The sequence below is a fragment of the Dermacentor silvarum genome, chromosome 10, assembly GCF_013339745.2.
Source record: "Dermacentor silvarum isolate Dsil-2018 chromosome 10, BIME_Dsil_1.4, whole genome shotgun sequence".
Taxonomy (NCBI): domain Eukaryota; kingdom Metazoa; phylum Arthropoda; class Arachnida; order Ixodida; family Ixodidae; genus Dermacentor; species Dermacentor silvarum.
This window is the reverse complement of record NC_051163.1, coordinates 15,802,514-15,821,122: the sequence shown is the minus strand read 5'-3', so window position 1 is coordinate 15,821,122 and position 18,609 is coordinate 15,802,514. Positions and strand designations below refer to the sequence as shown.

At 44.9% G+C, this 18,609-nt stretch overlaps 1 protein-coding gene across 2 annotated transcripts; it reads right to left on the bottom strand.

The window, feature by feature from the left end:
* Window positions 1-29: 29 nt before the first annotated feature.
* On the bottom strand, window positions 30-17,017 carry LOC119431229 (chorion peroxidase). 2 transcript variants are annotated; one of them, XM_037698707.2, is made up of 12 exons: window positions 16,681-17,017; window positions 15,895-16,030; window positions 15,040-15,266; window positions 13,006-13,209; window positions 12,021-12,173; window positions 11,208-11,309; window positions 8,681-8,791; window positions 7,614-7,749; window positions 6,448-6,657; window positions 4,655-4,792; window positions 3,530-3,757; window positions 30-550 (listed from the first exon to the last, which is right to left on the bottom strand). In XM_037698707.2, the coding sequence occupies exons 1-12, from the start codon at window positions 16,916-16,918 to the stop codon at window positions 352-354; spliced, it is 2,082 nt and encodes a 693-aa protein (XP_037554635.2). In that variant the 5' UTR covers window positions 16,919-17,017; the 3' UTR covers window positions 30-351. The 2 variants fall into 2 exon arrangements, with proteins under 2 accessions (XP_037554635.2, XP_049513136.1); XM_049657179.1 differs by lacking the exon at window positions 12,021-12,173.
* Window positions 17,018-18,609: the final 1,592 nt, after the last annotated feature.

Sequence of the window (18,609 nt, the reverse complement as noted above, 5' to 3'; positions counted from 1 at the left end):
GTTGCGTGGGACACATGGTATATAGGTAAGAATGCAGGTAAGGCGATTAGCAGTTAGGATCTAACTAGTTAAACTAGTTAAATAGTTAGATGTACAGTCGAACCCGGATACATCGAACTCACATATAATGAATTATTGTGCATAACGAACAGCAGTAAAATCCCCCTGAAAATTTTTGTACAACATTTTAATTTTATATATCGAATTACGTATATTCTAACTTCCTTGTGATCCCCTTCAGGTTCGATATATCCGGGTTCGACTGTATAACTATAGATGTATAACGGACCAGCATTAGCTGAAATTTGTATCGGTCCTTTTGCGTGAGCGCAGCTGCGTGTATGCGGCGAATCACGTGCTTGCATGAGGTGATGACTCGCCTGGGGTGAAGGTACCGGCTTGTCCGCCATGTTCGTAGTAGAACCTGTCGCCGAACTTGAGCCGCCTGAACATGGGGCCGACCAGGCAGGCGAACGTGGGTCCGACAATGGACGAAGGAAGCGTGCGTTCCGCGAGGCCGGCCGAGAACAGGTCCACATCCCTGACGTCACTGTCCAGGCGTGAGACGACCGTTATATACACTTCATTATACAGCTTCGTAATGCAGACGCCTGCTAGGTGTTACATGGGATGGGAGGTATTTTGGGCCATTTGACAAACCTACCAGTGAAGACAAACATGCGTGCTCGGTCAAGAGGCAAACAATCTTCATCAGCACACGTCAAAAGAAGATATGCTAGTTATAGTGACGACGCAGGGAGGGGTTTTTGTGTGTCTGTAGGGGGGGAGGGGGGGGGGGGGCAGAGAGGAGATGGAACTTGAGCTGGTCGAACAACTGGACTGGACAAACTTTATTTGGGTCCTGCAGGACGCGCTTAGGGCGTAGTGGGCGTCTCCCACGTACGGACCGACAGGGAATACCTGGCGGCCGCTTCGTGGGCCTGCTGGACGGCCCATTGTTGGTCGGCGAGAAGCGAGCTTCTGAGGGACTTCTCCCACTTGTCGGAGGTAGAGTCGGGATGAGCGTTTCTACACTCCCAGAGCATGTGTGTGAGTGTCGCCGTGTATCCGCACAACACACGGTGTTATTCAAGGCTTCTGGATCACGTCCTCTCCTAACATAACCTAAGCTAACGCCGAAAGAAAAGCGCACTATCGCTGTGATCCTTGAATCGTGCTATAGTTCCAAAACTGCATTTCGGCACCGTATAGAATACTTGAGCACGCGTAAAAAAAAGAAAGAAAGAAGGAAAGAAAGAAAGCAAGAGAGAAAGAAAGAAAGAAAGAAAGAAAGAAAGAGAAGAAAATCGTGCTCTAATAAAATGCGAAAGGCCGTACCGCACTCATGATTGACAAATAGATACTCCTGCCCTTTATAGAGTCTAGGCAGGGAGGGAAAATAAATAAAGGCAGATATGTTAATGCATAACTTCGTGATCTGTGGCGTACATGGTTAAATACGTAAATCGTTCTGTTCATGGCGGCTGTCTCGAATAACTGAATAATCACGGCAGGTACTTCTGTCACTATTTCCTCTGCATTCATCTCTTGGCAGGGCATAAACAAATATCAACGAGTTTTGCAACAGAGCAGTGTAACAGTATAGATTGATTCAATGCTGCCATTTACTGTTGTTTAAAGTAAGCCTTTAAATGAAGGGGTGCTGCATTTGTCCTGGCGTGCTCACAACGTCAACGCGTAAGTGGCCCCCAGACATCTGTGTCCGCATTCTGAGAGGTACGCGTTCCACTCGGATTTTAGAGCTTCAGCTGCTGAGAGGTCATTCACCTTCGTTCGCTTCTCGTCTCTGGGTGCCGGCGAGTTTCAACGATCGCCTTAGGCAGACAAGAAGGCGTATTGAGTTGAGACGTTGCTGGAACATTGCATGAATACTGATTACTATAAGGAGCGTTTGAAAAAGTCATAAAGCCCTCTAATAAATTACCCAAGTTATAATTAACTTCGGTAGAATGAGCTGGCGCCGCGGCAGCTGCCAAGGAGTATTCCAAAAAGTTTCTAACGGTCGGCAGACAATCATTGACAAGTGCGGCAAGTTGGGCGTGCTTGTAAAGTTGCATATCGAATAGCACACAAAAGACGGCGACTAAGAAAAGAAAATACGAGTACATAATCTATGTGTGCTTCTGAATAAGCTTGGTTTGAAGTCAACGACTGTCACGCCCATTTATTTTCTTATTCCCCGTCTTTATCGCGCTGTTTATTATGCAGACAATCATTATATGATCATCATCATCATCACCATCATCATCAGCCTATATGTATGTCCACTGCAGGACGAAGGCATCTCCCTGTGATCTCCAATTACCCCTGTCTTGCGCTAGCTGATTCCAACTTGCGCCTGCAAATTTCCTGACTTCATCACCCCACCTAGCTTTCTGCCGTCCTCGACTGCGCTTCCCTTCTCTTGGTATCCATTCTGTAACCCTAATGGTCCACCGGTTATCCATCCTACGCATTACATGGTCTGCCCAGCTCCAATTTTTCCGCTTAATGTCAACTAAAATATCGGCTATCTCCGTTTGCTCTCTGATCCACATCCCTATATTCCTGTCTCTTAACGTTAAGCCTAACATTTTTCGTTCCATCGCTCTTTGCGGTCCTTAACTTGTTCTCGAGCTTCTTTGTTAACCTCCAAGTTTCTGCCCCATATGTTAGCACCGGTAGAATGCAATGATTGTACACTTTTCTTTTCAACAGCAGTGGTAAGCTCCCAGTCAGGATTTGGCAATGCTTGCCGTGTGCACTCCAGCCCAATTTCATTCTTCTGTAAATTTATTTTTCATGATAAGGGTCCCCTGTAAGTTTTTGACCTAGATAAACGTACTCCTTTACAGACTCTCGAGGCTGACTGGCGATCCTGAATTCTTGTTCTCTTGCCAGGCAATTTAACATTATCTTTGTCTTCTGCATATTAATCTTCAGCCCCACTCTTACACTTTGTCGGTTAAGGTCCTCAATCGTTTGCTGTAATTCGCCCCCATTGTTGCTAAACAGGACAATGTCATCTGTAAACCGAGGGTTGCTGAGATATTGGCCGTTGATCCTCACTCCTAAGCCTTCCCAGTCTAAGAGCTTGAATACTTCTTCTGAGCATGCAGTAAATAACATTGTAGAGATTGTGTCTCCTTGCCTGACCCCTTTCTTGATAGGTATCTTTCTACTTTTCTTGTGGAGAACCAAGTTTGCTGTGTAATCCTTGTAGGGATTTACCAAGATATTCTTGTATGCCTCCTGTACTCCTTGATTTCGCAATGCCTCTATGACTGCTGGTATCTCTACTGAATCAAATGCTTTTTTCATAATCTCTGAAAGCCATATCATAGCGAGGCGCAAATGCTGACGTATTACAGTCGCTGAAGTGCAGCATGAAGATCTGATAATTTTAATGTATCTTGTCATTGTTTTTTATTGTACTTGTTTAAATCAACCAAAGCACCAGGCAATCCAACTACGTTTAAACAATATTTCACTATAATAAATAATACGAGCAGTATAAACGCAGTCTTACTCGTAGAGGCTGGCGAAAAGTTCCACCACGTCCCTGGGCATGAACTTCTCAAGGTGTTCGAATGCCTCCAATCGGACGTCTGATGCGCAGTGCTGGACGTAGTCGGCGTAGGCTCGCAGTCCATGGTCGCGACCTCGCTGTATGTCAAAGGCGAAGAGGTCGACGCCAAACGGTCTGAGGCCGCCCGGCATCCGGAATGCGTGCCTGGTGACGTCGTGAGTGCCGTATCTGCGCGAGTAGGCTGATGATGATGATGATTTAATCACATCTCCTTTGAAACGGGGCGGTGACAAACAGTCACCTAGCCTGCTCAATTTATTCAGGTATGCTATAAATGTTTTTTTTTATCTAGCATTTTTGTATACATCTCATTATTCTTTTTTTAGGGCTGTCAGGTTTGACCTGATGGCCCCCGAGTGGGCCTAACCAGGTGACGTTTAGTTTACTCGCGTCTATTGTGGACCGAATAAAGTTGTTTCACTCACCTACTCAGTCACCCTCAAAATCTACCTTGTACCACTGCAAGACTGCGAGAGATCAGGTCGTATCAATCTCTTCCCTGCCTTTTTCCCCCTACCAATACTCTAAACGTCTCTTGCTTATCTCGCAACTCGCGATGCTAGCACCATCATACGGCAAAATAACGAGCATAATCTTCAGTAGGGTGAAATCTGGGACCCATTGATGCAGCATATCTAACATGTAGGATGATCAGCGCTTAGACGAAGCGCGAAGAAAAGAAGCAAACAGCGTTATGTTTGTATTTCCTCATAAATGGAGGAAGTAGAATAAAAGCAAATGCTAAATTAAGGTCGCTCTTTGCAATGCTCCTGAATTTGTGCGCTTTAAAAAGTGATCATGTGCACTGAGCTACTATATAGTTACACTGCTCAATTCCCTCTAAAGCCGGTCACCGCTTCACATCTTAGAGCAGAACAACTTTCTTTTATGTGGTTAATTAGGGGACATACGTTCGCAGTTCGCATAAAATTCTATTAAAATCTGCATTGAAAAAATCCGTCCACCTACTGGGTGCGCTGAATAAACAAATATACATTTTGTAAATGCGTTGATTTCACACAGGAACAAGAAATGTCGCGACAGCTGGTCGTGAAGCAGCCTTGCCTGTCAATCTTCTGTGGCGCCTTGCGCAACCTGTCGGTGGTGACAGCGTCGATGACGTCACTCTCGTAGAAAGCAAACGGGTTAAACCAGTTGTGGCGCAACGGTAAGCGTAACGTCTGCTTTCCGGACAAAGATATTCTGAAACGACAAAAAAAAAAAAAAAGAACCTGACCTCAGTGTTCCCCTCCGCCTAAACGCCTTCACTAGGCAGGATTCGTATTTTATAATGTTCTATTTAATAGATTACATTTACTTCCACCCTTCGAGCTCTTTTTCAAAACGCTATCCACCCGTTGTTAGTCCTCAATCATCTGATCACCCTGCAGCAAAATCATACCACGTAAGCACAACAGAGATATTTATTATGAGAGAAAATCTCAGAGGTTGGCCTGAATCAAGCTCACGTAAACATAAAATGGCGACTGTACTGTAGCGGAAATCATGTGTCAAGTTCAACCGTTAATCTTTACGCATTATTACAAGTCATCGTGACGATGTAACGTTTTAATGAAGTACACTGTGTACGATTTATTGCAGCTGCACAAAGGAGAGAGATGCAATAATTTTGTTTTCCACATTTCCTTCTATGGCATACCAGCAATTTCATCCTTTCTTTTATTGCTTTTCGGTTAACCTCGTTATTACTCACAGTCATGTCTTTCTTTTCTAACTCCAGTAGTGCTTCTTGTTTTTGTTAAGCACTATATTTTCGTTTATGAAGTGAAATTTCTGCAAGAAAAGTCGCTCAGTTTTGCTCAATGTCAGTTGAGGTGCTGCACCTTGCGCACGCTTGTTTTGGGTGATGCACGCTTTACAGGAACAAAAATTGATTTAAAAAGTAGGCAGCGGAAGAGTTACTCGCGTTTTGATCAAAACAAGATCGCGCACGCGCGCCACATAAACTCTTCACTTCGCTGCACTTCTAACGCAAGTACTTCCATTGCGAAATGAGGACCAAACATTGTCCATCTCTGCGTCCAACAACTTTCGCTTTGTTATTATTAGCGTTATGTAGTACGTGTTATGAACGTAACAGGAACGAACGGGAACGAACAACAAATTATTTTGCAATAAATTTTTAGAGGGATCTTTAGCCAGGGGCCACACCGATTACTTTACCCAAATGCATTTTGAGCACATAAGTGCACCAGGCAGCCGCTAAACCAATGTTAATGAAATTTGATGCATTTAATAGAGATAGCCAAATTCTGCCGACTGTTTGAATGAGAACTTCAATTTTGAACCTACAACGTTCTGAAAAAGTTGATAAAATCAGCAATTTAGAAGAAACTGAAGCTGTAGGAATACGACTCCGTGACTCTGCACTAATGTAGCCTTGAAGAGCAATGCAATATACGTAAACTTTGTACGGCTTTGACTTCCTATTAGTAGTCCTTTCGGAATTAGGCTTACTGCGTGAGGTTACGAAGTTGTAAACCTTACAATTCATTTTTAATGTCCTAATTTTTCGCAATTTTCGCAACAACATACAAGGCCTAAATAAAACATCGGCTCCGAACCGGCACTAAAATTTAACTCTTTTCATTTGTTCAAAACGCGACAAGCCTCACCAAGTACGTTCAGTGGTCACCGAGTAAAATGATTTCTCAGGTCTCGTGTATTTAGATTGGAGCTCTCGGGGTAAATATTTCTCTTAAGATATCTAAGCACAGTGCGTAACGAGAACTAACTAGGCAATACTTTTCAATTATTTCTTAAACGTGTGACAATCGCATTTCAACTAAGCAGAACCAAAACCATCAATCGGCATCGTGTCTGATGTGTTCACTCACGTCTCGTTGTCAGCGTCGATGAGCGAGTGGCCCAGTCGAAACGCCGCAGTGGTGAACTCGTTGGCAACAGTAGCGTCCACTCTGGCGTCGTAGGTGGTGTAACCCGCACGTAAGGGACTCAGTTGGTTCCGTTTCACACCTTCGGGACCCAAGACTTCCTTGAGAAGCTCGTTATAAACGATGTGCTGCAAACGTGCTTCCACGATTCGCCTGCGACATACACGTTTAGCATCAAGGTTTTCAACATCAAGAAACTCAGTTACGATACGCTGTTTTCTTTTTCTTCATTTCCTTATTCCTGTTGTCCATTTTATCCCGGTGTAATAATGTACACATGCAGTCCTGAGCAATATGGAAGGAATACCGGATTCGTATTCAGTTAACGATGACTCATGAGGTGTGCATTCAAACCTCACGTGTCTACATGTAACAAGTAGCTTTCGCCTTGAATATTTGGTCTCGCTGAACGCATCTATGCGGTAAACGTGTCTTTAGCCTTGACGACATCTTGAAAGCAAGATGAGATGTTACTTTTCGTACTGTTTGAAGTCGTACATCCGAAGCAATGCCTAAAGACATGTAGCTATGCGACAAACATATATCTAATGTGCCACATGCAATGGAAATAGTAGTGCTATATTTGGTTAGCTTATGTATTCACGTATACAGCTGGACTGTACAATGTATGAAATATATTTTTGTGTATTGGTTTACATCGTTGTATGCATTGTAAAGGGCGTAATATGCCGTTTATAAGACGTACAAGTCACTAAGCACCAATATACGACGCGTCAAAGGGGACGACATATATACAGACGCACTTTCAGAGCTATGTTTACTGGCACCGCACAAGCATATAACAACGGCCAATAAGCGCAAGCGCATGTTTATAGCATCTTTTTACTTATGAGAGCCACTATACGTACAAAAACAAGCATAAAAAATTACCCGGAAGGATAGAACAAATTGATCTAGGCGATATTATACGCCATGACACTAATCTCATAAAAGTTCAATAGGATGAGGGCCAACTATCCGTTTACCACTGACACATTTTGTCTGTTCTCGAGCAATCGATGAGTTGTGGACCACGAAGCAGCAGCGTGACATTGTAAGCCCCCTTCTTACTAGCAGATTTTTTTTTTTTACTTCGCATGCCATCTCACCTCGTGACTTGAAAGAGTCGCTCGTCATCCCAGTGAGGATTAACTCGTGCTATTTTTCTGGCCACGCGGTTGTGTTCCCTAAACCATATCGTATGCATGAGGAGAAGCCCGATGTTCTGGTTGACCCTACGGTCTCCTGTAGACAGACACATATAAGTAAGGAAAGGATTAGATGCCTAGTGAGGATAGGCCTCCGATCCACAAGTCCAACCCACCATGTGCGGTAGATGAAGTTCGCAAATTCTGCCCATATGAAGGAGTTCCTCCAGTTTATCATCTCTATACAGGTCAAAGGCAGCGGATTTAGTCAGACACACCGTATAGACTCGTGTAAGGGTCGCACCCCCGACTTGGCAGCCCGAAATTTAGGGGGGAAATTTACAACGGAGAAGCACTCTCGTTCGGTGCTCCGATACCGCGCGCTCGCATCGGCGAATTTTCGCGCGCTGCGTATACTTCGGCGTCCCGCTACTAGATGGCAAGAGCCGCGCGTTGGCCTCTGTTGCCATATTACATCCGGGGATCCGGGGTGCGCACAATTTTGACCGAAAGGTTTGGTCCCGTGTAAGGGCCGCACCTCATCAAAATTCTAAAAAAAAAACGTGCGGCCCTTACACGGGTCTATACAGTATTCTTTTTCTATTCCTTGACGTCGTGATTCTCCTCTACCTTTTCCCTTACACTGTTATACTAAAACGACTTCAACAACAACATCCTACCCATTTTTGATCTTCAAATACATACGTGAAACGCAGCACTGTTAGCATTACACAACCGCTGACGCAATAGGAATGCCATTTTTGCTATAGGAAAAGACAAATTCTAGTGGGCGTTAAAAGCAGAGCTTACTTTAGATCCTGAAATGTACTACAAATATTGCTGAAACTGACAAATAAGAACAATATAAGCACCAAGTTGACAAGTTCACATGTAGATGAATATGGAAGTCGGAGTTGGTCTCGACCTGTACACGTAAGGCTTTCTCTTAAGCAAGAATCATGAGCGTGACGTTTCAGCCAGTATCCCTATGCACCTGAACAGCAAACGTAGGCAGAGATTTCACTCACCGCCTTTGAAGCAGTGACGATTGTCTCTTTGTTTACTACACTGGTCAGTGTTCGGCCATGAACTTGCGGGCAGCAGTTTTGAACCGTTGATGAGCTGTTCCTTAAGGAGCCCTGAAAGCACGGAAAAGCTTTAAAGGCAATCTTCTCATTCATTCATTCATTCATTCATTCATTCATTCATTCATTCATTCATTCATTCATTCATTCTGTCGGAACACATTACCAAATTCACACAAAATGGTTGGATACATAGCAAGATGCTATTTAGCGCGAGGACATATCATGGCACCAGCTGCAGTCAACGCCTGGATTACGTGAAAAATTGGATAACGTGCCCGAGCGCCTGCTTTGAAAGCCGTCTAACGTGTTCGTTTCTTTTAACACGATAGCGCTAAGGGCCCCGTGTCGCAAAAAATCAGGTGTCGTAGTCGGCGTCAGGGGCGTTGCCCGACCAAGAATATCATCTCGAACCACCCCGATCGCGCAGGTCCTCCGCAGGGCACAGAGGCGTTAGTGAACTAATTTGATTTGTCAAAGTAAAATACGTCAGAAAAATCGTAAAGCTTGACTTAACCACAACCTGCATACATAATAGCGTCGGATTGTAATTTGAATGTAATTCTGTTACGAGGAGACTCAACACAAACCCCCTTTCAAGCATTTCTACCATAAAACAGCTGCGCGCCAGGGTAGGTTACTTGCTAAAACACCATCTGGATGGTGCTCGCGTCCTGGAGCTTATCCTGCTGGAGCTTATCCTGCCTAATGCGTTTTGGACACGCGCGCGCCTCGGGGCAACAGCGAACAATTAATAAAGTAATAAAGAAAGGTCCTAGGGCCTTCACATTTTGATATAAGACGGCTTATATATATTGCCCCTAGAAAAATGTCTTCCCAGCAATGCATTTGTGTTTAAAAGTGCAGCCGACTTTAAGGGGATCGGTGTAAGCTTGGTCTTTGTAAGCCGGCATTCCAACATTGTGTGTTGCAGTGAAGCCTACTCAAAGAAAAACGAGCTGCGAACGGGGCCCGATAACGCTATCACGTTCCACTCTTAAAGGCGAAGCTTAAGCGTCCTCCAGTTTTTTCTTTTCATTTCTTTTTTCTTCTTTAGCGGTATTTTCATCAGCTGCAGGAGTTTTACGCAAGAGCGCTTGTTTTTATTTTAAGGCTTTATATGATTCATCAAAATATTCTGTGTTTTTTCCTTGCCAGTTTATCCCAGATTTTGCTCTAAGTGCTATCGCTGAAATAGAAAAGCACGGTAGCTTCTACACAAGATGAACGGCTAGTAAATTCCGGTGGAAAGTGGTAAAGCATACATATAGCATACGTTCGAAATCACAAGTTCCATGCACTAACGTGAAGCAGTAGACTGCATGAAGCGAGATACTCAACGAACTCAACAAACGCCCACGTATTCATGCACTTGACAATGAGACATAACGCGAGGACGTTCGGTCTTTTGTTGGTTTAAGCCTTAAAAGAATCTTGCCGTAGATGTTCAGGATTTATTGGTACCTTTTTTTTTTTTTTTTACTTTCTCGCGGACAACTGGCGCATACGCCTGTATTGATCCATTCGGTTCAGCCAGATCATCGCTGAATGTCTACGTAACACAACATTCGTCTCTATTAACTGTATATTTTTATGGTGCAAGTGTTACTGTTACGTCATTTACCAAGTATATCATTGCTGGCTAGATGTTTGTAGCGGCTTTGTGTCTGTCGCCCGTACGTTGCACGACCTTTAGAATCAGCGCAATGTATTAGTTTCCTGTATAATTAGCGTACCATGCCGTAATCATGTCTCATTCTCATACAACCCAGCACAAGATAACACAAATGCAATATTTTTCTTGGATCTTAACGAAAGTCCCCCTCCCCCCTCCCCCCTCCCATCCAACATCGACAGCCAACATCAACACAATGCCGTATTGACTTCTTCACTACGGATCCCGGTTGCGACGGCAATTTCCTACGTCATTATGACCATCAGATTAAGCCAGAAAGCTACCGAAGATCAGTTCATATTGATTAAAACTGAATAATATACAGGTAGCAATTTCAGGTTCGAGCCTGAATTGATTACCGCTTGAGCTGCTAGGCAGCGTCACAGTCATTCCCTAAGCTGGATATATACTGCGTTATAGACTTTCCATGAAATGTTTTACAGAACGTCATGCCGAATTCAAACTATGTGTCTTTGCTGTTGACCACTGCCTTAGGCTGCAAACCACGGCAATTGCACTCAGCTGCGAAGCATGTGATTGCAGTTGTAACATCACACTCACGTCGCTGCAGTGCTTAAGCTGCAAAGGATGACTTTGGAACAGTTTTGGTTTGCCTGCAATGATTCGTGGAAATCAAGTTTGGCCAGCGCCTTTCGACGGAGTCATGCACACACTTCAGTAACCGCCCAAAAAAGTCGAAAAATATCCCCTTCCAAAAAGGCTATATTTCCGTCCTCACTTCCCGAGGGACCACAAATAAGAAAGACATACAATTGCGAACATCGATGATCTTACCGCTCTTTAGAAGACGGAGATCTCGTGTCTGATTTTCGCTAACTCCGTAAACTGGCGAGCCGTCAATGTACGACGTCACATAATTGATCTGGTCGCGGTGTCCTGCACAGCAAAGAGAACGCCAATGAGATTCAAAGGCGCGTCCATTGTTACACACCTGCGCCGTCCCATCGTACCAGCTCCGTCCACTATCGGAAGAACGCGCCGCCTGTACTCGCGCTTGCAGCGTGATGGGACTTTTCAGGGACACCAAAAGCAAATATTAAGAGGGAGAGAGGGGAATTAACAAGAGGTAGTTGTGGTGGGCTACTCGGCACGGGGATAAGGTACGAGGATAGAAGTAGAACGACACGAGAGGAGCGAAAACGCGTACACAATCGCTTACACAACTGAGCGGTAACAACAGTCGCAGGCAGCGTTCTCAAACTCTATTATACAAGCCCGTGAACCTCAGGAACTTAATAAACACAAATAAAATATTAATAGAGCTCTAAAAATGTCCAAACATGTCGTTTTATGAGAACCGAGCTTTCGAAAGCGAGGGAATTAGGAAGTTCAATCAACAGTGCCCTAAAAAATTATTTGAATTAAAAATTTTCTCTCAAATGCAACAAAATCGGTTCAGCAGCCGCTCAATGAGAGCATCTCAGCTTTTGACAAGCGCCGAAGTACCACGCCAGCAAGACTCAAGACTGATGGCCTCTCCAGTTGCGTTCGTGTGATTTTACATATTACATCTCTGCATTTCACTCCCGAAGCTTCGTACAGAGTAAGCGCCATCCAACTGTAGGTCTTGACTAATAGGTAACTCACCCAGTCTGCATGTGAGGCAAGGAGCCGAGCGCCTGAAGTTCATGCAGCGCACTGCGTGGCGACCGTAGAAAGGGTCGTCGGCGGGAACGTCGATCGAAAAGCACTCGGGGTCCGAACGAGACTTCGCGTTGCAGCAATTGTACGTGTCCCGTCCTGCGCATATGACACAACGCTATCGTTGCTCCGACAATGAATTCTCTTGTTCGGCATTGTCGCCAAACAGGATACGCTGTCCTGAAATAAATTTGCCTGCCGAGATCAGAGATCGCTGTCGTGAATGTTTTTCTGTACTGCGAGTGGCTTTCTTTTTTAACTTTTCGTGCGTGCTTGCACGGTTTCAAGCTCTGTTGTCGCTCGCCGACTCCGCGCTTAGTCCGGACGCCGCTTGTAAAACTGCTGTACACTGGCCTGTGGGGATACAGTACGACCCGGCGTTTTGTAACTGGCATGATTTTAATGTACATAACCGGCGGTCCATAAGAATAACATAATAGAAGGGAAACACATCAGCAGAGAGTGGCCTACAGTAAAACGTCGTTATAACGAAGTGGAAGGGGGAGCCAGAATTAATCCGTCATATCCATTGTTGCATATACTGCAACATGAATCTCTATGAGAATGTCTAGGAGCATTTCACTTCGCTATATCCATTATGTTGTTATGATATTTGCCTTATATGCTTAGATAAAGTGATGAGATAATAAAACGCACGTGTGATGGGTTTTGGATGACGCAGGGCAGGGCTGATTGGATATGTCAGAGATGCCTTCGTCCTCTGATATTAATGATGAAAACCAAGAACCAGAAGATAGTGATGATGATGATCATTCAATAACCACGGCGGCGATTCAGCATTTTTTTATAATTAATTTTTTTTATAATCGAGCAGATACACAGGATAGCTAGAGATTCAACGACCAATAACGCCTTATTCAGCGTTCACTTTAGGTTGCCGCCAAGGTCAACGGAGTGTTGTTCACTGTACCCAGATTCTGGGAGAACTCGGGACCTTCCGGGTCGATCACCAGGACTGCGCTGATATCGTGCGCGACGAACTGCGCGACGTGCACGATCATCTCGGACCAGCGGCCGTCGTAGACTGCTCGCTCGGGATGCGCAGTGTAAGACACCAGGCGAGCGCTGGGCAGTGCACGCCCGCTCTTCACTGAGACCCTCGGAGCGCTCACACCTGAAAGTGCGCCAGCGCAGGAACAGAATGACAGAAAAAAAAGAGGTTAACACTCTTGAAGCCAATGTGGGACAGAATGCGTTTGTAAGGTGATTCTGCCACCCGTTTCTTGATCAGTTTCTTTCTCTCTCTTTCTTTCTTTCTTTCTTTCTTTCTTTCTTTCTTTCTTTCTTTCTTTCTTTCTTTCTTTCTTTCTTTCTTTCTTTCTTTCTTTCTTTCTTCTTCTTTTGCCGCTTTTGCGTGCGTTACTCCTGGCTTACTAAGCTTCCATTCCCACTACACGCGACCTCTCTGGCACTTTACAGTAATGTAATCTACCAAAGCAACTCAATTTACATTGTAGGGAACCAGCGAACGGACGACACAGGCCGAGAGAAGAAAGACCAGACACTTCGCTGGGCTGCCCGAAGTTGATCTGTTTGTGATTTGTGAACTTCTCAACAGGATTCACGTGACATCACGTGTAAGTATTTATTGTTCCTTTTTTTTCTAATAAAACCAATTAGTTGCGAGTCCAGCGACGTGTCGTGTCTCTCTTCCCTTGGTCTGTGTTGTCCGCGCGCTGGTTCCCTACGATGCAATCATACCTATTTGCGCAGCTTACCATTTGCTACAACCCTATTTAGTATTTCTCTTTGGAGTTCCTTCTGGAGGCCGAAAAGAGCCTGGGTATGACGTCATATGCGAAGGAGAGGTAGCTGGTAGGCACTGGATTAACACGGTTTGGGTGCTAAGAGTTTTCTCCTCCAATCTAAGAGCGGGATACTCCGGAAGCGCCACGCTTCCAGGGCTAAGCGGCTAGAAGTGATGAAAGAAACAAGCTACATGGATCATAACGCGAATATCAAAACTACGCACCAACCACTACACAGTGATGCACGTTACGGACAGTATTCGCGGCACAAGCTCACGTAAACTATGCAAACCGAAGAATTCACTACGTGCAGTAGAATATAACAGTGTTTTGGGAATGTTGGTAAATGTACTCGAAAGCATTTCAGCGCCTGGCAGACAGGGACAAAACTAAAACGAATTAAGTTCTGGAGTTCCTCGTGGCTGTACCCCGATCTGATTACGAATCACGCCATAGTGGGTGACTCCGGATTAATTTTGACCACCTGGCGTTCTTTACCGTGCACCTAAATCTAAGTACACGAGTGTTTCTTGCATTTATAGCCCCATCGAAATGCGGTTGCCGCGGCCGGAATTGAACCCGCGACCTCGCACAGGGACAAAAGGACCAGAAACAACGGCACGCGCCGTGGTGTTGATGCCATCCTCTCTACCATGTCTGAAAATCTTTCCTAGTTATTAAAGCGAAAGCCTTATATGTGTCATTAGTCAGTCGACCTTGAGCGAAAACCCGCATACGACACGAAAGGTACAAAAAGGCTACGCACCCTCGACCTTCGGTGGGAGTCGAACCCACGACCGTTGGTAAGAGTCGAACCCTACACCTTTGGCGGGAGTCAACCCCCACCTTTGGTGGTAATTAATGCGAAGTTAATTAAGGCACAGGTAATTAAGATATAGTTAATTAAGGCGCTCGAGCCCCAGACCTCTGGAATTAAGAGGGATGACTAAGCGAAGTACACTAAGCGAATTAAGGAGGATGAATAGGCGAATTAAGGATGACTAAGCGAAGTAGACTATGCGAATTAAGGGGGATGTGTACGTCATGTGTCCGTCTTTAATGCATCGGCACTTGCGCTTTCGCGTTCAAGTCGTCTTAGGGATAACATAAGAGACCCTGTGAATTTTTACATACAGTTTTACTGATACTGGTGGCATAGCCAACCAGTAGTCAGAGGAGCCCGAACGAAGACGTACCGTCCGCGTAGGCCGGTGCCAGCAGCCGCCTCATGCAGGCTCCCGCCGCTCCCCACTCGGGATGCTCGAGGTTGTTGCACCTGCCGTCGGCCTCACGGTACGGCTTGGAGGCGTCGCATCGCTGATCTTCGCGACGCCGGCAAAGCGGAGACGCCGTGCATTCCATCTCCGACGCCGTCTCGGCATTCGCGTCAAGCCCATCTGTGCCGTTGGCCGTGTTCCGAACGCTGAAACGCCGTCGGAATGCGCTTGAACTTTGAACTCCGCATGTAACTAGCGCGGAAACTGAACGCAAAATGTTTTGTTAGTATAAAGCAAGTATTATATGCCTAGAGTAGCACGCCAGGCCCTTAGGCACGGAAACGTCTCCAGCTTTTCGTTGAAGTCAGCACCTCTAGCTATCACAAGCTATCAGTAGTTTTTGCTTGGCTATATACTTATTCACGGAAAACAAGTATGAAGCCAGGACAGGAATTAGGAACGTCTTTCCTGTCTTTTTACTCTTTTCTTCGTCTACCTACCTTCTTCCCTGTCCTGGTCTTCACTTAATTTCGCGTCCCATTACGCCGTAATAAGCACCTCTATCACCTCTCTCAACAAGCATAATCCGCCCGACAAGCCGGCTCAAGCCCATTAGGTCCGCTGTGCACAAATCGTGGCTAGTGCCACGTCAGATGTTTCTTTTCTCCTGCAGGTTAATTAATGCGTCCCCATGCGCAAGCAGTAATTGCAAACATCACTGACTTCTTTTCACCTTCAAACTTTCACAAACTACAAATTTTACCTTTCACAATTTCTGCAGTAAATAACACCCTCGCGTTCTACGGCAGATAAAGGTCACGTTGCCTGTTTCACCTCGTCATGATCGTTCGGCTGGCTTTTTCAAAGCACAGTGCGAGCTGGGCCTTCAACTTGTCCTCCCTGGGCGGGTCGCCGAGTGCCACGTGTTTCATGGCGAAAGGGCAGCCACCGTTCTGAATGCGAGGCACGCCTACAAAGAACGTAATGAGATGTCAGGTTTAGGGTTACGTGAACTTTCATCGTGTTTGCAGAGAAAAATAAAGCGCACAAAAATTCGCGTCATCTAGTCTCAATACTGGATGTCAAACTAAACGCACTCCAGAATGTACGAAAGCTAAGCCAGTACGCATGACTGAAAAAAAAAGAAACAAAAAGAAAATAACTGCTGGGGCACACATACGACGAAGACAAATTTGGAGGACGCTTAAGCTTCCCCTTTGAGTGGAACTCGATAGCATTCGAAGATTCCTGGCTGCTTATCGGGCTTTTTTCTCGTGTATTCAAAGTACAATTTTACGCTTCAATTCAACAATAAATTAATTTTTGTTCACTAACGCCTTGCGTCACGCGAATGGCCTGCCCGGTCGGTGTGGTTCGGGATGATGTGGTTCGGCATGATTATTTCCGCCAACGACGCCGGCGCTTACACCGACACCGACACCGGATTTTCTGCGACACGGGGCCCTTAACGCTATCGCGTTAAAAGTGAAGGGAACATCCTAACTGCTCACCGCCGAATAGGGAATTTCTTTTCTGCCTATATGTTCAGTTATTACATTCCACACAACTATGGCCCTCTATATTATGAATAAAGATAACAAGGATGTTATTCTCGCGTACCCGGTCTTTGGTTTTGCATCTTCGCCGTAGCAGCAGTCCCGAAATTCTCCCAGCTCGTCGGCTGGCCATCGACAGACGAAGACGTTGAGTCTGTGTTATCGCCGCCCTCCTGTTGGTGAACCGATGCCACGACCAAGACGACGCAGCAAAGAAGCATCGACATAGATCTGTCAACAAATGTCACCTGTCGCTCATTTGCGCAAACATAGCCAGAAAAAACAGCCAGGAAAGTGAACATTAAGGAGGTCCATAGCTTGAACACATTTCATTTCACAGAGTACACACGTGTATGGCTAGAAGTACTTGTTTGAACGTTGGTAAAGCATATATAGCTACATGCAATATGCAGACGCGAACGTGCATACGAAATCTATTCATCCTTATTTTGCCATCTTGTCGGGCCATCTTCTTACAGAACACGTATTTAAGCTTACCACTCGAGACAATTTTGCGCTTGTTTCTAATAAAGATAATGTAAAGACCAAAGTTTTTCGAAAATTATACAAGAAAACGAACTCCTATTACTTACTGAAGTTCCTGTATGCTTTTCAAAAGTTGGCTTAAACAAAGTGCAAATTCTTGTCTTGTGAATTAATCAGTAAATTTCTATTCGGCTAAATTCAGGCGGACAGCGCTGTATGCTCGTCACTATTCATTTTTCGTAACTAATTCAGCTTTCCATTCTCCTTACTAGCCTTTATGGTTTCACCTTAATTGTAATATCTGCGCTCTATCGAAGCTACCTGAAGTAACACGGGAAAGTTAGAGCATTACAGAAACTATCCAACTTTTCATAGGACAATTTTTATTATTCGCACTCAGAGGATTTGTAGCTTGATAGCAAAGCTCCAAAAGCAGCACTCACTCGACTACTCTCGGCACCAGGGCCCCCCGAGGCAAGTACACATTCGCTACAGGAAGCTCACACGTGAGTGCACTTATCTTTCTAAGATATGCGAGTGCTTACCGTTCTCGAAGCATGGTAGCGGTTGTTCAATCAGCCGAGCTCTTATTTCGGTAAAACGTGGTCACGGGCGTAGATGTATCAGTATACGCCACAAAAAGCACATGCATTAAAAATGTGGACAAAACTTTCACGTATACCACAGTCAGCCTCCACGCATATGGCACCACCTGCGGCAAATGCTCATCCGCACCAGCCAGCACCATTATTCTTTATATATATATATATATATATATTATAGTTCGATCATATATATATATATATATATGATCGAACTCTTCCATGCAGAGCTGGATGCATTGGCGAACTTGTTCACACAACAAAGAAAACTAATCCAAACGTTGTTTTTTTTAAATATTTTATTTCCTGTCTATTATTGTTTATACGCTGTTTGATGCGTGAATTTCGGGAGCCACTCTCTCCCACGATTTATTCGCACATGTGTGGACGCGGAAACGAAGAACACGCGCTGGCGGCGGTTTTCAACGTGTTTTCTTTCCCTCTCTGCTTTGATATATAGATGAGCCGTAACTCTCTCGTTTCACCGCAATGCACGCAACTACTGAGGCTGAGAAAAACATCTGTCGGGCAAAATGGTAATGAGGTCGATGGCCTCCGGTTTCGAGCTCACACAGACTGCGGCTTCGGACTTGGCTTGAACTCGCCGTAGTGGCTCAGTGGCCACGGCTCTCTCTTCCTGAACACGACATCACGGATTCCATTCGCAGTCATACTTCGTGGAAGGCAGAAGGAACAAAAAAAAAATTACTAGGGGCCCCTTATGCTAAAGCTAAGACGACTTGAAGGTGAAAGCCCGAGCGCCGCTAACTCAATGACAAGACGATTACTTTTTTCTTTTGCTGAGTCATCATCACTCTGAAACCACAATTTAAGTAATTTTTGCAATTCATCAAGCTTTTTGCAAGTCACCCTTCCTATATGATTCACCATACTCGAAGCGTGAC

Bases quoted from the DNA above. Each gene is read 5' to 3' on its own strand.
- LOC119431229 (XM_037698707.2), bottom strand. From the start codon at position 16,918: ATGTTCACTTTCCTGGCTGTTTTTTCTGGCTATGTTTGCGCAAATGAG. The intron at 16,031-16,680 runs GTACGCGAGAAT...CGTTCTTTGTAG, and splicing joins GATGCAAAACCAAAGACCGG to GCGTGCCTCGCATTCAGAAC. The intron at 6,658-7,613 runs GTGAGATGGCAT...TGTATGTCGCAG, and splicing joins CGACTCTTTCAAGTCACGAG to GCGAATCGTGGAAGCACGTT.